The sequence below is a fragment of the Anas acuta genome, chromosome 7, assembly GCF_963932015.1.
Source record: "Anas acuta chromosome 7, bAnaAcu1.1, whole genome shotgun sequence".
NCBI lineage: Eukaryota > Metazoa > Chordata > Aves > Anseriformes > Anatidae > Anas > Anas acuta.
The window spans coordinates 18,851,395-18,873,904 of NC_088985.1; the positions used below are offsets into that span (position 1 = coordinate 18,851,395).

Genomic DNA, 22,510 nt, shown 5'->3' on the forward strand with positions numbered 1-22,510 from the left:
ATATACTATGCTATACTATATATATATACTATGCCATGCTATATATATGCTATATATCAATGCTATATATAGTATAGCGTGTGTGTGTATACATATATATACTATATATCATACTATGCACAGATTAAGACACAGAGCTCCTGCTGTGGCAACTGCAGCAAAGCTTGACACAGCACAGCCTGCAGCGTGCCAGCAGCTGTCCCCTTACAACCCCAGCTTTGAGGCTGCACGAAGCCCCTCACACGGCAGCGCAGGAAACACTGCCAGCGTGTGCTGGGGACGGCTGGGCGAGCCGCAACCCTTGGAACGGGGCTGCCCTGCCAAAGTGCAATAAACGCTCGGTTCACGGCGTCCTCGGGGTATGGGGTACGGGGCCGGGGCCTCCCTTCACGCCGCGGGGGCAGCAGCGCCCCCGCCGGGCAGCGCCCAGCGCTGCGAGAAGGCCCCGGCCCGCCCCGCTTCTCCAGGGCCGCGCCTGCGCCGCCATGGCGAGGGGCGGGACCGCGGCCTGGCTGAGGGCGGTGGCGGCGGCGGGGGCCGCGGCAGGGGCCTGTCGCCATGGCGACCGCGGCGGAGGGGCTGCCCGAGGCCGGCGCGCAGCCCGCCAAGCGTAAGGGGCCGGGGGTCGGGGGGGGCTCCGTGGCGGCGGTGGGGCCGTGGTGGGGCGCTGGGGGTCTCTGCGTTCGGGCCGGGCGAAAGCTGTCACAGGACAAAGAGCAAGCTGCCGGGTTGTGGGAGAGCAGAGCAGGGGCCGAGTGTGTTGGAGATGGGTTTCGAGGAGGGGAGCGCTGATCGTCGTTTGCCGTGGGTGGCAATCCGTGTTTGTCCCTCGTGAAGCGGGCTTGGGGCAGTTTTTGTATGTTAAGGCAGCGACTAGAAATAAAAATCAATGTAATTGTGCACAAAGTTCTTAGAGGTGACGTGCCGCAGAAGTTCTCCACATACTCCTTTGAGGCAGGGCTGATATTTGTAAATGCAGTCAGGCCAGGTACCTTCCCCTTACACATTTTCCAACGTATTACTGAAAAATAATCTTGATGTTTCTTTAAGGAAAAGGCCTGGTTTGTTCTCCTCTTGTGCAAAGTAGACAATTTATACGGAAAGTAGGCGTAGTCAACAACAGCAACAAAACAGCAACACCAACAAAAATAAAGCACTTGGACCTTTTCATTTTTATGGCTTGTTTCTGTACCTGCTAACCTTCTCTAACTCAATAATGCATGTGCCCTGATTAGAGGATCCTGCTGTTGAAACAGCTGAGGAAGCTAAGGAGCCCGCAGAAGCGGACATCAATGAACTCTGTAAAGATATGTTCAGCAAAATGGCCACTTACTTAACAGGTGAACTGACAGGTAAGGCACTGCAGTACTGACAGGCAAAGTACATTTTTGTTTCTTTTCATATTTTTTCCAGGAACTCTGTTGTGTTGCTTGTATAAACTATACCTATTTTATCCTATCTGACAATGCTGGCAGTAACTGTTCTGTTCCTCATAGGTGCTTCACATGCGTATGTTTTAAAAATCAGCAGTCTTGTCCAACTGCTTTGAGCCTGTATCAGGCAATCATATATAGGTTGAAAGGGACCTCTGTAGGTCATCTAATCTAATTCTGCGTTAAAAGCAAGGGAAACTCAGCCGTTAGGTTACTTAAGTAGATACCTGTCTAGCTGAGATGCTTCATAAGGTTGATGATCTCTCTGATATGATCATCTGTTCACATTTCTGTGAATGTGTAGAAGATCTCTTATCTCTGTTAAACAGATAGGGGACTGCAGGAAGTAGAAACTTGCTAATTTATCTTCTTAATTTCACTGGATTCTGTCTTGAAAATCGGAATGAAAGTGACTTTGGTAAAACAGGCAAGGAATTCTGTGAGGCTGAAAAAATTCAGGGATTGCCCAAAGCTCTATCAATCATTCTGATCTTTGAAGCATTCTTCCTTTATATGTTTTGCTGAATTGGAGCCTGTCTTTGGAATGACAGTTTCCTTCCACCTGAAGTTTCTCAAGTTTGCTTGTTTCTTGTTTGTTTGTTATTTTTTTTTAGAAAAAATTCATGAGTCCAATTGATTTTTACATTTCACAGAATGTCATTTCTTTTTGTACATCATTATACTAATACCTCTACTGCCACCTAAATTATTCTTCATTATATTTAGCTATTGTTTTGAAATTTCTTGTTCTCTAGAAGAGTCTGCACCCAGTTCAACCTGCATGAACATTAAAATATACTCTGTTGTTTTTAAGCCACCAGTGAAGACTACAAACTCTTGGAAAACATGAACAAGTTGACTAGCTTGAAGTACCTAGAAATGAAAGATATTGCCATAAACATCAGTAGAAATCTGAAGGATTTAAATCAAAAATGTAAGTAAACCAAATAAGGGAGGGGTATAATTAACTATAGACTTGTATGGGAAATTAAACATCTAAGATTTGATAGTTTACACTCCAATAGGCTCTCAGGGAAAGAAAACTCACTGAAATATACATGCTGTTAGACAGTGCCAATCTTCTGTATATCTTTACAAAACTACAGTCTACATAGACTAGCATAAGAGAATTTATGTCCTGTTCTACCCCAAATTTTGGACTGATAGGGATTAAATAACAATTCTTTTGCTGTACGTTGTTTTTCTATTTGTGTGGAGTCTAGCCAGTAAGCTTTTTTCAGTAATCCAGTCTAGCCTCTTAAGCTTTTTGTAAGTTGCTGGAATATGGCTATCAGCATCACCACTCAATTTTGGGGTAGGAAAAGGAAGGAGCTTTTGAAGTATTTTGTCTGGAGAACATTATGATAAATTATTATGTTTGAAGTATTAACTGTTTCCTGGAATTGAATTAACAAGAACTAACAGCTTTGCTTTTTTTTTTTTTTTAAAGATGCTGCTCTTCAGCCATATCTGGAACAAATCAACCTAATTGAGGAGCAGGTTGCAGCTCTGGAGCAAGCAGCTTATAAACTGGATGCATATTCCAAAAAACTTGGTAACTATTATCTTCTACTGTTACTACCTAGCAACATATTCTCTTATAAGGAGATTTCCCAAGACAAAGTAAACTCTTACTTTATTTAGCAAGTCTGAGTGACAGAGTTGCCCGTGCAGCATAATGTTGATCCACTTCCAGTTAATGAACATTAGAAATGTGTGTGAAGTGGTAAGAGTTGATAAAAGATTAATATATCAAGTTATATGGAGATAAAATACAGGTATTATTGAACTACAACTTGTTAATGAAGCGTGATTTCTTTTTTGCAGTGTGAACTGATGCAAAGTTTAAAGATAGATATTTAATCCCACAAATAGAGATTTATTAAGTTCCACCAGGCACCCAAGTCTCCTTGGCTTAAGTTAGTACGAGTTGTCTGACTTAAGCACCTAGATCTTGACAATCCCATTTTTCAATTAGATTTGCCTAAGTACTTTAGGAAAAAATGGTCTCAAGTGATTTCTTTAAATTAACTTGGTTGTAAGATGTCTTGTATTGCTGCATACAAGATTTAAGATTTTTACCTATTGAGTCCTAAAATACTGTTATTTTTCCTCTTGCAGAAGCCAAGTACAAAAAACTGGAGAAACGATGAAATTACAACAATCTTTAAGTTGGACTTTAAGTTGGACTTAAGTTGGGCTATGAGTCAGACTGATCCCTGTTTAAGTTACACAACACCAGTTTTATATGTTGACAAGGATTTGGTAACAGCTAACATCGTGACTGGTAATCTTTTGTATCTATTGAATACAGTAGGCTGTATTCATGCTTAAGGCTGAATGACATTTTCCTCTTCTAAAATGTTTCTGTTGCTTCTGTTGTTACACGGTGGAAAGTTGAAACTTGTCCCTAACCGGTATGTTGATACTGGCTATCTGTGTTAGTCCTATGTCCCACATGAAACATTCTACCTAGGAAAAGCTTTGCATAACCTATAAAGATGTTTTCCCATAGTAGCAGCAGGTTTATCCTAAACCTATTTTTTTCTTTCATTGAGTTCTGCATTAAGAAGATTCCCTGGCCTTTGGAGATATAAATGCGATACTGAAAATACTTGAGTTTGATATCCATCTTTATCTGTTTGCAATAGAGAGACTAGTTACGATAAATTTACAATAAAACAACTTGCTGCATTTGTCTCTCTGGAATCTCAAATTCCTGTTGGAAAGACTATGTAAGTTGTCCTTTTATTTTTCAAAGGGTCTGTTAATAAAGACAAACTCTTTCCAGTTACTGGAGATCATACAAGAGAACATGCTTTAAACTCTGTGTCAAGTATTTCTTCACTTATATTCTTTACCTGTCCTGAACTCAGGTGGAATTATTGTATCAAATTATCACATGCTTAGCAAACTTAGTGTATCCTTTCTCTGCTTTCCCAGTGAAGTTTTGTATAATATTTGATCCTAGTGGTTTTTGAAGGGGCATGCCCAGCAAATAAACCTCCTTCTATACAAGATTAACAATGCTCCAAATTGCTAATTTAACAAGGCCCTTTTCACTGAACAGAAACTCCCACTCAAAATTTGTGGGTTTTTGGTTCCTGCTGACTCATACTAGTTGAAGTTAGCTTTTGAGTGAGTTGCAGTAGATGATACTACAAATGCTGATGTAGGAAAGAGGAAGTTCAAACTTCTTACAGACTATTTAGAAGAATGATTAGTCAGGTGACAATATGGTAAAATTCATAATTCTGTGTACAGCCACTGATTGACAGTTTTTCCTAGTGCTATGTAAAAGCAGTGAAGCAAGACCTCTGAGAGCCTTCAGCATCACTTTAAAAATCCTGGGTTTAACATGGTAAATACTATTCTAGATGGCCTTGATGTAGGATTTGAGAAGGCCAAGTTCACTTTGAAAGATTTTCTTGAATGAGTATCTTAAGAACAGGGTTAAGTCTCCCAGAGGCATCCATGCATTTGTGTCTGTTTGCTTTTATCTGTAGTTAGCTTATTAAACACTTAGCATCATTATCAAAGCAACATCCTCCAGTCCAACAGGAAGAGATACCAACTGAAGAGTTATTTCTGTGTTGGAAGAAATCATACCATGTATAACAGTGCGTGTTTTAAAATCTCACAGATCATAATTTTAGGATTCATGCTGTGTTCACAGTTATGCTAGACAAGAGGATCTTTGCCAGGCAGATCTAAAATCTTCATTCCTAGAGACTGGCATGAATGACAGCTTGGACAGTGGCCTGTTTGGTGATCTCTGATATGGGGAAGTATAATATATCAATGGCAATAAGACAAGGTGGTAGAGAGTCTACAAGTCCTGTGTCTCCAGGGTTTCATGCACTTTTAGATTATACAAGAGGTGGACAGATTCAGCCAGACTCACCAGTGTATTTGATAGTACTGTCCTTTTTCTTTGCCATTATGGAGGAGAATCACAGCTGATGATGTAAAATCTCCTGAGGATAAGATGCTGTCTAGAGCATTGTGATCATGTTTATGTGATAGGGAAAATACCAAGCACAAAGTGCCGGTGACTTGTCCTGTCACTATACAGCAAGCTAAATACATTCTTCTGCTCCTGGCAGATAACCTGCCAATCAGGTATTGAACAGAGCGTAGAACAAGACCCAGACAGGCTCCATACTCTAATAGCAGCATGCTTTCAATTTAGGTGCAAATCTACTCCCTTCCTGGATGTGTGCCATGTACTAAGATCCTCAATCGGAGATAGTCCACAGAACCAAGCTGGGTGCAGAACTGGATGCATGGCAGCCCTGCTCTGTCTTTAAGTGTTGCAGTCACCATTCAGTTTTCCTTAATATGTACATCCACATTCCAGTTAAGATGCCAAGGCTCATAGTGTCATGAATAAGAAAAATCCTCTGCTACTGGGATCGTTACAGCAGCCTTGCTGTGTAATCTCCTGAACTGACTATGAAGAACAACACAGGTCTCCTCTCTGTTTTTGTTCACATCTTCTAATACTTCCTACTGCGGCTGCTTTAGTAGGGCACCTGCTTGTCTTGAGGCCATGGGGAGGCACACAATGGTGAAGAAGTTTCAGGGCTACAAGTCTTTCGTAAAAGAAAATATGAGACACTTGTGTTTCTCACCCTCAAGTAGTGTTCAATGTACAAAGCTCATCCTGTGCCAGCAAGACTTTCTTTCCCTAATGTGTGCATGCAGCATGATATATTGCCAATGGTAGCTTTGGACATTATCGCAACCCAGTAGGAATTTTTCCAAACACAGGAGTTGGATACAAGTATGGCCAGAGTGTTTAGACAGAAGAGACTGCACTCAAAGACTGTTGTTAGCTAAACAATAACACATTGTCAAGGACACAAAGGCTAGAGTTTGTTCTCTGCCCAGCAGATAACTGGAAAATTTTGATTAAGCAGATTATGACTGTACAGAACACCACTAATCAGCACCTTATAGGGTCTCCAAAGACATGTCTGAAAGCAGAGGATTCTGTCAATGTCACAACTTAAACTGGAATGAGAATCCTGGAAATTGGAATCCTCTAAACTAGAAACTAAACTGGAATCCTCTAAAGAGAGCATCCACACTGCTGGTGTTAACAGGTACTGCTTCTCATCTTTTAGGGCCGAGTGCATCAAGGGGACAGAGTGACAGTGGACAAGTAAATACGCTCCCATGCGAGCAAAAGCTGTTTTATCTTGTTAGCTCTGCATTTACCTCAACCTGGAGAATGCTCAGTCTGCATGGAGCTTCCCGGCCTGCCCTATCCTATCTATAGTCAAAGGTCTAGTGTCTGATTTGTGTCTTTACAAAGAATCTTTTACATTCTTTTAGAATTCTTGATTAAAATTCTTTTAATTAAAATTCTTTTTACAAAGAAGGCTGAAGAATAGGTTTAAATATACTGCAGTGACACTCCTATTTGGATCTGGTTTAGTGTAACTGCTAGCTTAGCCATGGCTTGTTTTACTCACAGGTAGACGATGTGGTGAGATCCACTCACCACATACAAACCAGAATGCTGTTGGAAGTTCTGGGAATCTGTAAGATCAGGGCATAGAAAATTTCAAAGAAAAATAATACAGCATTTTTCTGCTCATTGTCTTTTCTTGACAGGGTTGCAAGATGGCCACAAGAGGGTGATGTGTCAGTAGAGAAAACTTGCCCAAGATAAAGCAGTTAAAGCAGGAAAAGTAAGAACCAGTATTGTGTTGAAATAATTGCTTTTCTACATGTAGAAAATACAGTGATATTTTACAATTACAAAGATGAACTCTTTGAACTCTGGAGCCTCAGGAATTCTGAAGATGGAAGTCTGTCTAGCCATGGATTTCACGTAGTGTTTTCAGGTAAGAGAGCTAAGAAATAGCAAACTCTTTCACAAACTTTTTGAGTATCATATCTCCAGGAAGCAGAGATGGGAAGAGGAGCTTGTCCCACAAGTGAATTTTTACTGAGGAAATTTTCGAGAATGGGTACCTCAGTGTTTATATGCCAGTGGTAAGAGCTGGCAGCTGCTTTCTCAGTTCTGTCTCTAAGTGACCATTCCCTTCTCTGCCTGAGGGCCCTCTGTGTGACTGGTAGAATTCAAATCATGGCAAGGTTGGCAGGTCCTTGAAAAACAGCACCACAGAAGAGGCATGGAGAAGTGTGTGTGAACAGCATATTACTAGTGAATTGTATAGTCTAAAAGCCAAGGCACAGCTTGGTTGTTGCTCAAACATTTTTCCTAGAAAGTCCATTAGACATCTCAGAGGAGGCACAAGGGATATTAAAACATCATCTCTTCTCTTCTGTGGCATTTCCTGGTGGAAAAGATAATAAGAAAGTAGCATGTGCTCGAAGGGAAGAACATGGAAGATCACACAGGGAAGAGGGGGTTGACAGATAAAAGTCAAGGGACAAAGTTATCTTGTCAAAGTGGTTTGTGCAGCTGCTTTGAAGATGAAGCAGTTCTTGACAAGTCTGTAGTTCTTGACAGGACTGTAACTGCAAACCAGGGACTAATAGCCTAGAAAATACAGCCCTTTAAGCAGAAACAGAAGCGTTCCATTCCAGAGAAGGATTTTTTCCCAAACACCCTTGAGGCATTTCTACTCAGCTGCTCCAACAGGTTCTTCAGAAGTTGGACTTAACAGTTGGATTTGATGATCTTGGAGGTATTTTCCAACCTAAATGATTCTATGATTCTGAGTCTGATCCAACTTTCTGAATAATATTCTGTGGAGATGTCCAGAGTATTCAGGATGGGGTCTTGAATCATTAATGGAAACTGCAATGTGTTCAACAGCTGAAAAATAACTCTTCTAGAATGGAGTATACTTTTTTACATGCAACTCTTTGTTCAATAGAAATGTTAAAAGATATCCAATGGGGTGCTAATCACAAATGTATATTGGCCTGAAGCTAAATATATAATTATTATATATGTTGTTGTATGTGAGTGTTACATCTGAGAAAAAACATACAAGCAAAAGTACTAAGAACACAAACATGATATTTAAGTATGATGAAGTTTGTTAATGATTAGTATTTGTCCCTGCTTTCTGATATTACAGTAGAACAAAGTTGAACCTTGACAGAGGTCACCAAAAATAACAAATTAAAGCAGTTCATCCAGATCTGTCAGCAGGCAGTGATTTTATCTAACCAGTTATGTTTAACCTGGAAGAAATTAGATCTATTGATTATCTTTTCATTATTGTTTTTACCATAGGCTACATAAAGTGAGACTTTCAGGATGCAGCATCAGCTCTCCTTTGATCCCACATCCCTGCTTCACATTGGAACAGAACCCCTGGGAGCCACAACCTTTCCTTGCTAGTTTTCATTGTCTGCCTCCTTGTCTCTTCAGCACTGGAGATGTCTGAAACAGGGAAGCTACTTCCTGGGCCATTTCCTTTGCCCTTCATAGGAAACATGTTGCAGCTAAAGAATAACTAAAAGAGCACTTTTCATTTCTATGTAGTATGACTTGCTCATGTTCTTGTAATTAAATGGGTGTAATTTAAAAGCTGTGTTCTTTTTTGGTAAATTGTTTCAGCTCAGTAAGAAGGATGGTCTCATGTTCACAATATATTTTTGGGCACAGTATATGCAGTGGTGGTATATGGACGTGGTGTTGTGAAAGTGGTTCTGATTTACAAAGAGTTTGGTGGAAGAGGACATATTCCACCGTCCTAGAAGTTCTCCAGAGGAACATGTACTTTCCTGACAGATTCTTGCTGGGTAGAGGAGGAGGATGTAACTGCAAAGTCAGAAAAGGGAAGAGCTGATGTTTCATTTAGTACAGGAGCAAAACCTGTCTGAAGCTGAACAGACCTTTGGCTTACAGGCATTAAATGGTCCCATTCTCTTGCTATTGTAGATGGTGTCTTGCATTTTGCAATGTCTGGGTTACTACCTGGAAAACAGATGGCCGTGTTGTCATTCTCACCCAGCTTTCCACACTAGGAGCTGGGTAGGTCATCTCTATGGGACAAGTATTTCCTGAAACAGTCAGGACTATTTCAGTAGTCAGCCTCAGTGTTCCTTTATCTCTAATTTCTGCTTGGTATCATGGTGGAGTCTCTGTGAGCTAAAGCTGTTTTCTTGCTGAATTGTACTGGCTGCCTGCTCTATTTATTCAGCATGGACGAAGATATCTGGAACAGGGAAGTTGCCCCTTAGGCCATTTGCTTTGCTTATTTTAGTCATGGAACAGCTGAAGGGGAAGTACAGAGTGCTTTTTTTTTTTTTTTCTCCTGCTGTGAAGTCTTCTAACAGTTGGTCCTGGTTGTATATGGTTATAAGCTAGATGATATTTTTTTCATTTATATTTCTGTGATTCTGTAATATTTTTTGCTATGGACTTTGTAATGCCATGCTAACAACTCATGGTATATCAAACTAATTAATACTTCGAAAGGAAAGATGTTTTGGCTGCTTACATGAACAGCTAATGCCATTGTGGCAATATTACAATTGCTGCATTGTTCCACATAGCATAGTTTCAGCTCTCTGTTGTCACTGTAATCACTATAAGTTATACACTGGTGGAAATGTGATCAAGTTGGGAAATCCAGTTTTACATTTGTACATCTATGCTTGGCATCTCATGTAAGCTCCTTTTATCTCTTTCTGCCTAATGGTTGTAAAATTGCTTTAGAGATCTTTACATACTTCATAAAAGTAATGGGAAGATGCAAGCTGCCACTCAGCTAGTAAATGACATCATGGGGATCCCAATATTATTTTATTTGTCCTCTTTTGCACAATGGTCAGTGCTGTAATCACAGTTCTGGTTCTGATAGGTCTAATAAGGCCAATTGAGCCTTCTACCACATTGTTACTGAAAATATAAGTTTTATAGGTCATTGTAGCTCAGTCTTCAAGCTGTAAATCTTTTCATATAAATGAGTGAAATAAAAGTCAAATATGTACAAATCTTGGAAAACATTTGAGAGTCTAAGCTGTGTGTAGAAAGGTTTTCTAGTAAAACATGTCCTTCTAGGATCTTAACAAAGCAATTTAGTGCATTACTTGCTCTTTATTCTGCAGTATAAGTTCTAATTTTACAGATCTTCATTATAATCACACAAGAGAGGACCCATCTGCCCAGCCATTAGATTTACTCTGTCCCCATCATATGAGAGGATTTGTACTGGGGCAAGATTACAGTAGATGGTCATCTTCTAACAGAAGAAAATCATTCCATATCGCTTTATGCTTACAAGTAGATCACAAACAAACTGAAAACAGAGTAGAAATGTACCTCAAGCATGGTCTGGAAAAAGCCTCTAATGCAAGCATCTATTCCTGCTGTGCTGAGAGGAACAGGTGACAGAGACAGCAGCAGCTGGGCTCTCACAGCACTAGTCCACACAGCCTGACACATCAGGATGTCAGGAACCAGGTAGGAACTTGAGTTAGGCAGAGGAGACCCTCTATCGTTCAGCATAGGGAGCTGTTGTTGCTCTGCAATTACCTACTCTGCCTCTGTTTAGAGCTGGCTGTGGTGATTATCAAAACACCATACAAATTTTTTTTTAAGTATAATATTTATCTCCATAAAGAATATAACAATGATCTCAGTCTCATCAAGCTGGGAAATGACTTCAATGCAAACAGAATTTTCATGAATTTGGGAGCTGCCAACTGTCTTCATTGTCTAACGGGGAACAAAACCGACCTGATAAGATCGGGGCATATTTGCCAGACTGGTGATTATTGGGGAAGTGTCAATGTCCTTCCGATCCACCACAGGTTTCAAAGTAAAGTTCTGCAGAATGGATGTTAGAAATATGAATATCTCCATCCGGGCCAGGCCTTCGCCTGCACAGATGCGTTTTCCTGCAAAGAACAAATAATAAAAAAGGAGGTGATTGTAGAGTTATTTTTCTGGTAACTTATTTTAACCCCTGTTCCTTGAAAGTTCGGATATCTCAGAATAGTTGGGCAGCACTGGAGCTTTTTTGGGAAGTGAATTGAGTTAAACTAGGGGTTCAGTATCCAAAATAATGTGAGTGCACTCAGTGGGGAAAGGCAGTTTGAAGGCTTCAGTTTTTCATGTTCTGCTGCTGTTTGATGGTAAGTCTGGAGAGAGAGAAGTGGCATGGCTGTGAGTCTCACCTCATGCATCCCTTTGTGTAGAATGCATCGGGTGGTCTTTTGTAACTACTAAGAAAGTAAGCCAACTGAAACTCTAGTACAGGGGTTAGGGTTGCCCAGAAGTGACTCTTCTATTCTACATCACTGTACAGACAGTGGTGACAGAGCCCCCAAAATGTTTGGAGGTTCTAGCAAAGCACAGCCTAGGATCTGAAGCAGAAAGAGCTCTTACCTGCAGAAAATGGCATGAAGTAGTCACTCTTTTTAAAGGTACCGTTTGGATTCAGGAAGTGTCCTGGGTCAAATTTTTCAGGATTTGGAAATTCCTTGCTGTCTTTTAGGATGGGAGACAGCATAGGGAATATCATAGTGTCCTGAATTAGCAAAGAGAGAAGAAAATTCAAGTGGGGACATGCCAAAACACAGCAGTATTGAGCAGTTCCCACGGCTGAACAGCATGGCACTGATTTGGTTTAAATGCTATGTAGTCTCAGTACATATAACTGTCAGAAGTAGCAAAATTAAAATTTCATGAGAAAGGCTGGTAGAACTCCTCATGAGCCATAAGTGGGTTTTTGGGTGAGATTTAAAAGGTTTAGGGAAACAGGGTTTTTTTTTCATTATTTTTTTTTTTCCTGAGGAAAAAACTTTCAGAAGAGTTGACTGAGATCAACAGTACTCATTCATGTATGGAGTTAACTGGTTACATTCTTCCAGAGAAGCAGTTCATTCAATAACAATTATTTTTATAATAAGTAAAAATCAGGAGGACTATTTCACAAAGGGAAATAAAAACTTAGAGCACTGCATAATGCTTAATGCATAATGATACCTCAAGAGGACCATATGCATCCTCTAGAATGTTGAAAAATAAATTCTCTTGTCAACTGTATCAGCTTTGAAATCATTTGTTATAGAAAAAGAACCCAGTGGCAAAGTTTTTATGGAGTCAATATCCTGATAACAATGAAGACTGGAATAGGAAGCTCCAGCTTTCATTTATTTAATTCCCCTGTAGTTTTGGCCTGGGTAAGCTCTGTGATCATCACACACATTGGATGGAAAGCAACAAGGGAAAACTAAGCAGACCTCTGGTCAATCCCAGATCTCTGTATACCTAAGTTTGCACATGCACATGGGATACAAAAATTCTGATGATACAGAAAATTGGTAAAAAGAATCACTATTTAACTCACATATGCTATAATAAGGTTAAAAGCACTCTTTGCCTAAGCAAAAGAGCACAGCTGGAAAGACATTGTTACTGATAATCGATTCATGATCCTTTACTCCCCTACCTCTTTAAAAGGTAACAGAACATATTTTATGTGAGTCAGCAAAGTTTGACCAGTTTAAAATGAGCATTTAATAAATAAAAATATCTGCTATAAGTATGCTAAAGATGTTCTGTAATGAATTTTAATAGTAAGGTTGGTTCGAGTATTTTACATTGCTTATAAATAAATTAGAACTTTGATTGTTTATGGTTACGTGAAAAATAGAAAGCTCCATCTCCTTCACACAGAGGATGGAAAGTCTTTTTTCAAATACAATGGAGGGAGCTAACTCAATAACTTTCAGGATACTCTCCCATACTAAATTATTCTGATTCTATATATTATTTCGGTGTGTTTGAAAATAAGCAAAGTAAAAGATAATGAATAGAACTCATCATTGTTTTCAAGAGATTATGACATTTCTCAGAAACAGTGGAACAGACCTTGGGGATAAAATAGTCTCTGAACTTGGTGTCTTTGGTCACAGCATGTGGGACATTAAGTGGAAGGAAATCAATGAATCTCTGGATTTCATGAATCACAGCATCTGTGTAGGGCATCTGGCCCCGGTCTGCCATGCAAGGACTTCGGTCTCGGCCAATCACACGGTCAATCTCCTGCTGCATTTTCTCTGTTAGGAAATTAAGTGTTGGATGGTCAAATCTCTTGTCTGTTTGCCTAAACCTCTCCCTAGAGCTACAGCAAAACTTTTAGAGCCTCAAGAATATATGGACTTAGTACTAATGCCTCTCTCCTATGAATAGAACTAAGACTGACAGACATCTTCCAGGGGACCATTGCCACCTGTGGCAGTGACAGGAATTGTACAAATTGCACCCATGTCCTATTAATTTTTTTTTCAGGTATTTATTCCCTTTCTTTTACCTTCAACATCTGGGTGTTTTTGGAGTATCAGAAGTCCGTATCTCAGGGCAATGCTGGTTGTCCCTGTTCCTGCAAGGAACAAGTCGAGCGTGGTTCTGGTCAAGGTATCAACGGTGAATTCTGAGTGACTTTTCCCTTTCTCCTGAAGGAAGATTTAGCAGAATTCTTTGAATGAGAAAGCTAAGAAGCTTGTTTACAAAGGAAAGTCTTGTTCCTGTAACATATGTTTTTAAGTACGTCTAATTTCCTTTTGAAAATAAAATGATCTCCAGAACACCAGCAATTATGGTACTTCTACTGAATGATGTGAACATTTTTGATATCAGAGCAATATAATTCAAAATTACATCAGTCAGGTTTATCACCAGCTGTCCTAGGGTTGTCTAGTGCTGTATGCTGCTGTTAGTCCTGTGTTTAAAAATCTTTAAAAAGAAAATGGAGAGGGTAAAATGAAGGTGAGCATAGAACAATGGTGCCAATAGAAGTGTATTCCTCTCTGTGTTTGCAAAAGCCCAGTGACCTGCTAGAACTTCGAGAAGACACAGGGATTCAAACAGTGGTATTCTTAGTATTCAAAACCTTCTCACTCTGACATCCAGAATCCTCTCACTCTTACATTACCTGTTCCATTTTGTTGATGAAAGCATCAATAAAATCTCGAGGACAACTGGGATCTAGAGATTCCTGGTGTGCTGTTACTATTTCAGAAATAAATTGATTTACATCGTCAGTATTTTTAATGAGTGTCTTATGGGGTCCAGGTAAACGTTCCATGATATTTGGGATGAAATTGTATATCTGTAAAAATAAAATGATGCAAAAGCACATTTTGCTCAATGTAGATACAATATTTTTTTCCCCAACTATTACTACGAAAATTAGTAATTAAGCATTTTGGAAAAGTAGGCCTGTATTATTCAAGTGGATTTTAATGCCTTTTACATTATGGTTTCAAGGATAGACTCCACTTGAGCTACTTTTGCAATGATACCCTTCTCTGGGCAAACAATTTGGAGTCCATAAATTAAAATAAAAACAAATAAACAACAACAACAACAACAACAACAACAACAACAACAAAAAACACAAAAAATCAGGACTTGATCATTTAATTGACTTTTTGGCCTTCTCCATATTTAGCAAAATTCTTCTCCATATTTAGGAAAATTTACCCCAATGAAAAATGAACAATGTGAATAAATATTCATTAAAATCATGATAATTAATTAATTTACTACTGAAATGAAATTGCACATACCTGTGTCTGTACGCTGTTCTGAAGCCTGTTATTTTCTTCCATCAACTGAATTAAAGTTAGAAATTTCTTGTCCTCATAATCAAACCGATCCCCAAAGACAATAGAGCAGATGATGTTGGAAACAGCATGGACTAAGAAACTGCTAGGGTCAAAAGGTTTCTCTGCAACAAAAATAAAACGGTACCTTGCTTTCAGTATTTTGGTCATTATTCCCTCCTTCGACACTATGGGGAAGTTTTGCATCTACTATGAGTCTTTGAGACTCAGAGTTATATAGTTCTCTGAGAAGCTGGTGGAGGGCTTACCAATTTATTTTTCTCTATTTTAAGTGATCTGATTTTCCTGTTTAGGTTGTTTAAATACCTCTTTTTTCCTGTTCTCACCAGAACACTGGTCTGAGTGGCTTGGTTCCTCTTCAGCTGATACATGCCTTCTCTGCATTATAGACTATTAGAAACAGCCTGAAGAATCCCTCCAAAATCTAAGGAAAATTTTAAGGACTTTGCATTATCCATGTCTTTAAGTTATTGCACCCTGTGTACAAACTCTATTAGCATAACCTCAGTTGTCTAGCTCTCTCCTAGGGGTTCAGATACCCATGATCAAAAGTAGAGTTTTGATAACATAGCTGAATAAACTTCTTAGAAAATTACCTAAGTGTGAGAAAAAGTGGTATTAGACCCACGAAAGACAGGAAATATTATAAAATTGCAGACAGCAGTGCATATCAAGGATGGAAGAGGAGAAGCATCAAGATGAAAAGGTATACAATCTTAAAGGAAAACAAAGGCAACAGAAAATGGCAACTTAACAGCACTGAGGAGCAGTCTGTTCCAAGGAGCACTGCAGCCGACCTTTCTCTGCCTGCCTGTCTGCTGACTCCCTGGCCAGCAAAGACCCATCCAGAGTCCCATTAGAAGTGGTGAGCATAGTAACCCTAAGCCTAGTAGATTAGTACTCCTAGCTATTTATTGTTAGCTTTAAGAATAAATATGCTTTACACTTTTCATTTGCATATATCTTGCTTGCGCAACCTTTTAGTACATAGTAAAAGATGCCAGAAAAAAGTGACCCAGAGATGAGGGGTCACAATTTCCTAGAGGCTCATATGAAACAGTGATTGTCATCTATTTAGGTCCATCTGCTTTTCCTCCCTTGCTGATTATCACTCATGAAGGTTGGTTGTGCAAAGGAAGCCTGTGGTCCAGGGTGGTGCCACTCTCAGGGGAGGTACTTAAAATAAGTAGTCTTAATTTGCATACTACTAAAAAAATGCATTTGTAGGTTGAAATAGCAGAAATAGGAGCTGTATACCCACTTCCTGGGTCACAGGTTTGGTGAAGCAGCCCCACAGCCCTCACTGTCCCATTGCGGATTCACAGTGTCCTAGCAGGCACAAAGTCCATGTCCTACCGTGTGTGTTCCTGAGCCTCTCCACCAGAAAACCAGCTTCCTCCTGGATTCGTGCCTCGATACTCTTCTTCCCCATCCCAAAGTCACGCAGAGTGGTGAGGGCAAATCGTCGGAGCTGCCTCCAGGTCTCCCCATTGCTGGTTACAATGCCTGACAGGAAGGAAAAACAGAAGAAACAGATGTTTTCCCCCCTAAATAGGTGTTACGTGGTAAATTCTCAACATGCAAATATGCCTCTCTGCGGAGTTCTACCACAATCGCTGTACATGTATGCTCCCAAATCTAACTTTTCTTCAGTTCTGGAGATGACAAATCTGATCAATGTGATCACAGCACTTTGAGTAAAACAGAATTTTATTCACAGAATAAGAGGAACTACATCAGGATGTAAATAAGAAGGCACCACTGGTAGTAACCTGAACTTGGCCACCAGCACATGGCCTTTGCACTGAGGTAACTGACCAGATGTTCAGCCGTTCACTTTCACACAATGTGTGATCCTTTAAAATACCATGGAACATAACTACCCTGGAATAACCACTTATGTGGTTAAATGCCATACTGGGAACTGTCCTAGTGAATGGGCCCAGGGCCCAATCCTGAGTGTGACCCTTACAAGGACAGACGATATTAGCTTGTTGCTATTATGCTCTGGGATTTCCTCTTGCTGGCTCCTGAGCTGTGGGTATCTTCCCAGTATTTTCAGAAATGGGAGAAAGACAGTAAGATCTTAGAGGCACGTTTCATGAACAAGATTTTAACCAGAATTAGAAGAGTGGTGGAAATAGAAAGGAGCTGACTGAAGCCAACCTGGGATCTTAAACAGTTCTCCAGGGGTTCAGTTTACTCAAAGGTCCAGGGCTTTTAATCTTTTCCTACTATTTTTTATGTATGAAACTAGTAAATGAAATCCACCACTGCCCTCTCAGCTGTATTCCTGAAGCACTGACTGCCTGGGCTTTGCATGCTGACATTACCAGGGACATACCTGTGCCTTCAAAGAGTTTTTTAAGCAATGGCAGATTGCCTCTTCCACTGAAGTTATCTGCCTGATCGATCAGGGCTTCTTTCACAGCTTCATAGCCATACAGCACCACAACCTTTTGGGGGCCTAAATGTATTGTGAAGACAGGACCATACTTCTTGCTGAGCTGTAGGAAGAAAGAACACAAAGACCACACCTGGATCAAAAAATCAAAAAAATTGTAGCTAAGAGATCTGAAGGATAATATTCCAGCATCACTGAGGCACGACATTGATTAGCAGCAGTGCAGAGATCTTTCGCCTATGGAGTACACCTAGAGGGGAATTGTGTGAGAAATAGGGTATCTGAATAGGAACGGTTATGTGTCAGGTCCAAATCAGAGATAAGGAAATTAATCTTCACGAGGCTGGCAAATGGTCTGAAACACCTTTCTACTGTATGTGGTAGATAGTAAAACTTTGTGCAAGCTCAAAAAACAATTATATACACTTGATAAAGCAAGTCCCTAAAAAGTTTTTGCACATAAAATACTACAGTTGTCTCTAAAATCCACAGATCTCTGTAAATTGGATGAGTACACCAGTGAAGAGTCACTGCATCCTTGTGCTTATCATGTACTCTTTCCCAGGCATCTGGTTTTAGCTATAGCTGCAGAAAGATTCTTGGGCCATTTGGTCTGAACTGGAACACCTCTTCTGAAGCTCACTTTTTAAGAACAAGACAGTTATAGTCCCAGTATTTTGGGGAAACTGAGTGACCTAGGGCTCTGAAACAATGCAGGGTGCTTGTGATGCTCAACAGTCACTAGCAGCAAGGCAAAAAGAAGCTCATATGGGTATGGGTGCATCTGCTGATGGACATGGTGATGCTAGCCATTCCCACATTTTTTTCCAAAGTGAACACTCAGAAGTGGCTTGGTCAACACTAGTCTTTCATATGAAAGTCTTTTTTTTTTTTTTTTTTTTTTTTTCTTTTTGTCTCTGGAAACACTTGAAGATCCCACAACACTGTGACAGACAAAAGGTCTGATATGCACCAATACATTGAGCAGCTTAACTGCACCCCAGCTAGAGGCTCAGCGTCACTCACAGTGTGGAAGCTGGGAGTGTGCTTTGATTCAACAGATCCTCATCTCACTCAATGCTAAGGGTATGTGAAATTAGAGTTGGGATAAATGTTGACTCAAGCATATTTAATCCACAAGGGTTTCTTTTTAACAGTGCCAGGCACTCACACCTTTGAGCTCTCCAGAGAGGTGTTTCGAGGAATTGTGCTGCTTGTATGATGTTGCCACACAGAGTAAAAATAAAAGAAAGCTGAACGAAAGAAACAGTAGCAGATTGCTGACAAGAACACTGAAAAGTTTCCTGTTGCATAACCTAGTGACCTGGTCACCTGTGTTACTGTTTGACCTCCCCTGTATTCGTATTTGGCAAAACACTACAGTACCACCATTTCGTACTACTGTTAAAACTTGTGGATTCACTGGGGCTGGATGTGAAGCCTGGAGGTTCTCAACTGCCTGACCTCCCACAGAGATTGGGATTTGCCTCAGAGAGCCTTCACCCTGTGGACTAGAGCCCTGCTCAAAGTGTCTGGAAACCCAGTGACGACTTAGCCCCTTCCCATCTATCTACCACCATCCCCTCACAGTCCCCTAAGGAACAGATACTACAGCCAAACTGCCCTCACCAAACCCCTCCCAGGCATTACAATACACCAGTTTTGTTTGACATATGCATGACAATAGCCAGGGGAGGGAATGGACAGCACCTCCAAACTCCTTTGCTTCAGCCCCTTCAGTCACTGCTTCCCCTCCTAGGAGATTATACCTATAGGACAGGGAGCAGAGGCAACAAAATAGAGCAGGGTCTTCCCTCAAACAAGGCCAGACCCTGCTGCCAGAATGGTGAGGAGTTGGACACAAAAGGAATGTGCTGAATAGTGCAATAACATCAGAGTACTCATAAAAAATCTATTGCAAAATGCAGTACAGCCATGAGGCCAGCACAGGACTCGTCATTAGTACAATTACTACAATACGCAGTATAAGACATCAGAAGCATACATTTCTGGGAAACCTTTCCTATTCGAGCTTGATGTTTGGTCAATGCAGCATTGACACTAGTGAATTAAGCTGAGACTGTCTGGACTGCGCTTTGTATTACAGGCAATGGAGACAACACAGGAAAGGAGACAGCTTTTTACCTCCTTCAAGCTTTCAGCCAAGTTCCACGGGTTCAGCTGGAATATGTTTCCAATGACGGGGAGGGACATAGGACCTGGAGGCTCCTTCTCTGTTCGTGATATCCTTCTCCATGCTGCAAAGAGAAGAAGACATGAGATGCAGACCAGCAAGATGATAGTAGTCAGTCCCAGGAGCTCCATGGTGGGCTGACAAAGAGATATCAAGTTTCCTAAGAGTCTGAGGTTGGACCTCCAAATCCATCCTTAGTTATATGCTGTAGTACAAAAGCACACAGATGAAATTAGCCAATAGCACCTCACTATTCCTGCTGAGATAGAAGATTACTTATTAATCTGTCCACGATAAGAATGAACAAACTAGTGATGAACTCTCTGTTTGTATACTTGGACTTTTTACGTCTACAGCTTGTGTCCCTTTAGGTAATCATTCATGTAGGATTAAAGAAATCATGGTCTAATGCTGCCAAACTCAAATGCAGAAAGACTAGAGTCTAGCTGCTATGGGTATGCTTAAACTCTTGCTGTTGCCCTTAAGCATAGAGCAATTCCTGCCAGCCACTCCAGTATCACTCCAGTACGTGTCCACAATGGAGGGAGCTGTAAAAAGCTCCCTCCAAAAAGGACATAATAAATAAATAACGGAAATAAAATAAGGACATAATCCCTAGTTCTTCGATATTTCACCTCAATTTCTGGAGTAAAATCTGTTTGTCCTAATCTGTTTTAACCAGACAAATCACGCTATCTACAGCATTTGCATGATCACTGAGGAGTTTACAAGTTTTTTACAAACCAAAGTCCTAAAGCAAACTGTTGTGTTTTTCATTTAATGATGTTTCTAGAAAATAGCTGAAAATCCATAGAAGATATGAAGAGCCATGAAAGTTAAAGGCTTCCTGATCAGGGAATGACATAATCATTGTCTCTATTAATAGTTAATACAACAGTTATGTAATATTTCAATTATTATCACTTTATTATTTTATAACAATTGCAATATAATAATATTTTATTAATGTTTAACACAATATAAAAGCTTACATAAAATATTATGTCTCACTCCTCCTCCCCACAGGAATCCCAAAACCTATAAACAGGATAAGAAATGTGTATGTTTTCAGGCAGAAAAGTGGAGCAAAACAGTGAATCAGCTACCTGATACCAAAGAGTTAATCCCAGGACTCCGTTGCCAAATCTTGTCTGTACATCATGCACAGTGTCTCTAAAATGCTAGCAATCTACTGCAGACACTGTACTCAGAGCCATCAGCCTCTTGGGTCCAACATGTTTCTTCCTTCCATTCTACCCCAACTACAAGACATGGCATTATGCCATGTATTTCTTCTTCATGTGGCTTTTTATGTGATCCTGTCCTGGAACACGTTTAAACACGGTGGACAAACCACTGTACAAAAGGATGTGAAAGGGGTTGCACATCGCCAGTACTCAGGCTCTCTGTGGGCCAGGGCTGAGTGGACAATGCCTTCCAAAAATTATGTGGGTATGGGAAGGAGTCTGAATAATGGGCACCCTTTTCCTAAACTAGACACCTAATTGCTAAATAGCATAGCTCAGGTTTCAGTAAACCTGCAATGCTATAAATCAGTGCAGTACATAGGTGTACAAGGTGAGAAAAGGGGAATTAGTGGGTGCAAAATTATACTGATTTTCTGACACAGCATAGATATCAAGAGCGTGAGCTGCTCCTTTGTTATTAAGGTTAACAAATATTACTAAACTTGACTTGTGTGAGTCATGTAACAGTTCTAACGTGAAGTTAATTCAGGCCCAATGAAGCCTTAGGAAGGAAACAAACAAATGAGAAAAGTGCTCCAAATGGAGTTGTTCTGGAGTAAAATCTACATGGACAGCTTTGTTTGGAACAGCTTTTTTCTTCTTCTTCTTTTTCTTTTTTCGTTCTTTCTTTTTTTTTTTCCTTTTTTCCCCTCTTTTTCTTTTTTCTCTCTTTTTTTTTTCTTTTTTTTTTAATCTTTCCTTTTTTATTCCTGTCATTGGAAAGTTTTTGTTTGTTTGTTTGTTTTTGTTTGTTTTGTTTGTTTGTTTGTTTTTGTTTGTATGTTTGTTTTTCTTTTTACATTCCCAGATCCCCAGTGGGGGTGAGAAGTCCCCATTTTTGTGCTTGCTGGGTAGCTCATCCCACCTAGAAGTGCATTCTGACTCCCAGATACAGACAAAAGAGACAATTTTCAGTAGTTTTTCCTTTTAATATTCAGAATCAGGATTTAGAAATCTTGCCCAGCATAGAAAAATCTCAGTATATAAGCATTTACAACTACAGAATGTATACCTTCTGGCTAATCATGCAATGGGGAATGTGATGGATTTCAAGGGATATATAAGAACAGTTTTATACAGAACAACCTTTACATAATTCTATACATACCACAAACACTTGATCCAGTTTCTGAAAAGGACAGCTTAACTTTTGAGCCCCAGGCAGTGGGGTATTATATGGAAAATTGGGGTGCAAGGTTTTGTAACCACATTTCTAGTATCACCAACTGTGCAAGCTCCAACCTCTTGGAAAGGTCTGCTGGGGTATCTGCTCCAGACAGGCACTTTGCAAAGGCTGGATAACACTTATGTAGATACCTTATGATATGAAGCATTTGAATCTTCCCTTAGCCCTGACACAACTATGTATTTGACACATAGTAAGGAAACCTACTTTTTAGTAAGGAAAGAAGTAGGCAAGGAAGGCTGGATGGCTATTACATGTTTTGATGGGGAAAGACCTTCCTGAACTCATGAAGACTGCAGATCAAACTCCAGAAAATTATCAGCTGCATTAGCAGCACTCCATATAGACCAAGTTTTCCACCTTTCCTTAGCCATTACAAGGATAAAGACTTTCTGCCCTTTCTCTTTGCTAGTCAGAGGCTGGGAGTTGACTGGGAGAAACAAGGCTTGCATCCACAGTGCACTGCAGCATCCT

The 22,510-nt window shown here is 40.1% G+C and overlaps 2 protein-coding genes across 2 annotated transcripts; one reads left to right on the plus strand and one right to left on the minus strand.

The window, feature by feature from the left end:
* The first annotated feature begins 451 nt into the window (after positions 1-451).
* On the plus strand, positions 452-4,227 carry BLOC1S2 (biogenesis of lysosomal organelles complex 1 subunit 2). The gene is made up of 5 exons (XM_068687913.1): positions 452-610; positions 1,236-1,352; positions 2,248-2,367; positions 2,884-2,988; positions 3,555-4,227. Exons 1-5 carry the CDS (start codon positions 559-561, stop codon positions 3,584-3,586), a joined length of 426 nt encoding a protein of 141 aa, XP_068544014.1. The 5' UTR covers positions 452-558; the 3' UTR covers positions 3,587-4,227.
* Positions 4,228-10,694: 6,467 nt separating this feature from the next.
* LOC137859177 (cytochrome P450 2H1-like) lies at positions 10,695-19,790 on the minus strand. The gene is made up of 9 exons (XM_068687912.1): positions 19,555-19,790; positions 17,350-17,512; positions 16,362-16,511; positions 14,949-15,109; positions 14,312-14,488; positions 13,691-13,832; positions 13,249-13,436; positions 11,761-11,902; positions 10,695-11,270 (listed from the first exon to the last, which is right to left on the minus strand). The coding sequence occupies exons 1-9, from the start codon at positions 19,732-19,734 to the stop codon at positions 11,089-11,091; spliced, it is 1,485 nt and encodes a 494-aa protein (XP_068544013.1). The 5' UTR covers positions 19,735-19,790; the 3' UTR covers positions 10,695-11,088.
* Between the last annotated feature and the right edge of the window lie 2,720 nt (positions 19,791-22,510).

Coding starts and splice junctions, on each gene's coding strand:
- BLOC1S2 (XM_068687913.1), top strand. CDS start 559: ATGGCGACCGCGGCGGAGGGGCTGCCCGAGGCCGGCGCGCAGCCCGCC. Junction 611..1,235: donor CGGCGCGCAGCCCGCCAAGC/GTAAGGGGCCGG, acceptor TGCCCTGATTAG/AGGATCCTGCTGTTGAAACA. Junction 1,353..2,247: donor CTTAACAGGTGAACTGACAG/GTAAGGCACTGC, acceptor GTTGTTTTTAAG/CCACCAGTGAAGACTACAAA.
- LOC137859177 (XM_068687912.1), bottom strand. CDS start 19,734: ATGGAGCTCCTGGGACTGACTACTATCATCTTGCTGGTCTGCATCTCA. Junction 15,110..16,361: donor GAGGCTCAGGAACACACACG/GTAGGACATGGA, acceptor TTTTTGTTGCAG/AGAAACCTTTTGACCCTAGC. Junction 13,833..14,311: donor TCATCAACAAAATGGAACAG/GTAATGTAAGAG, acceptor ATCTTCCTTCAG/GAGAAAGGGAAAAGTCACTC.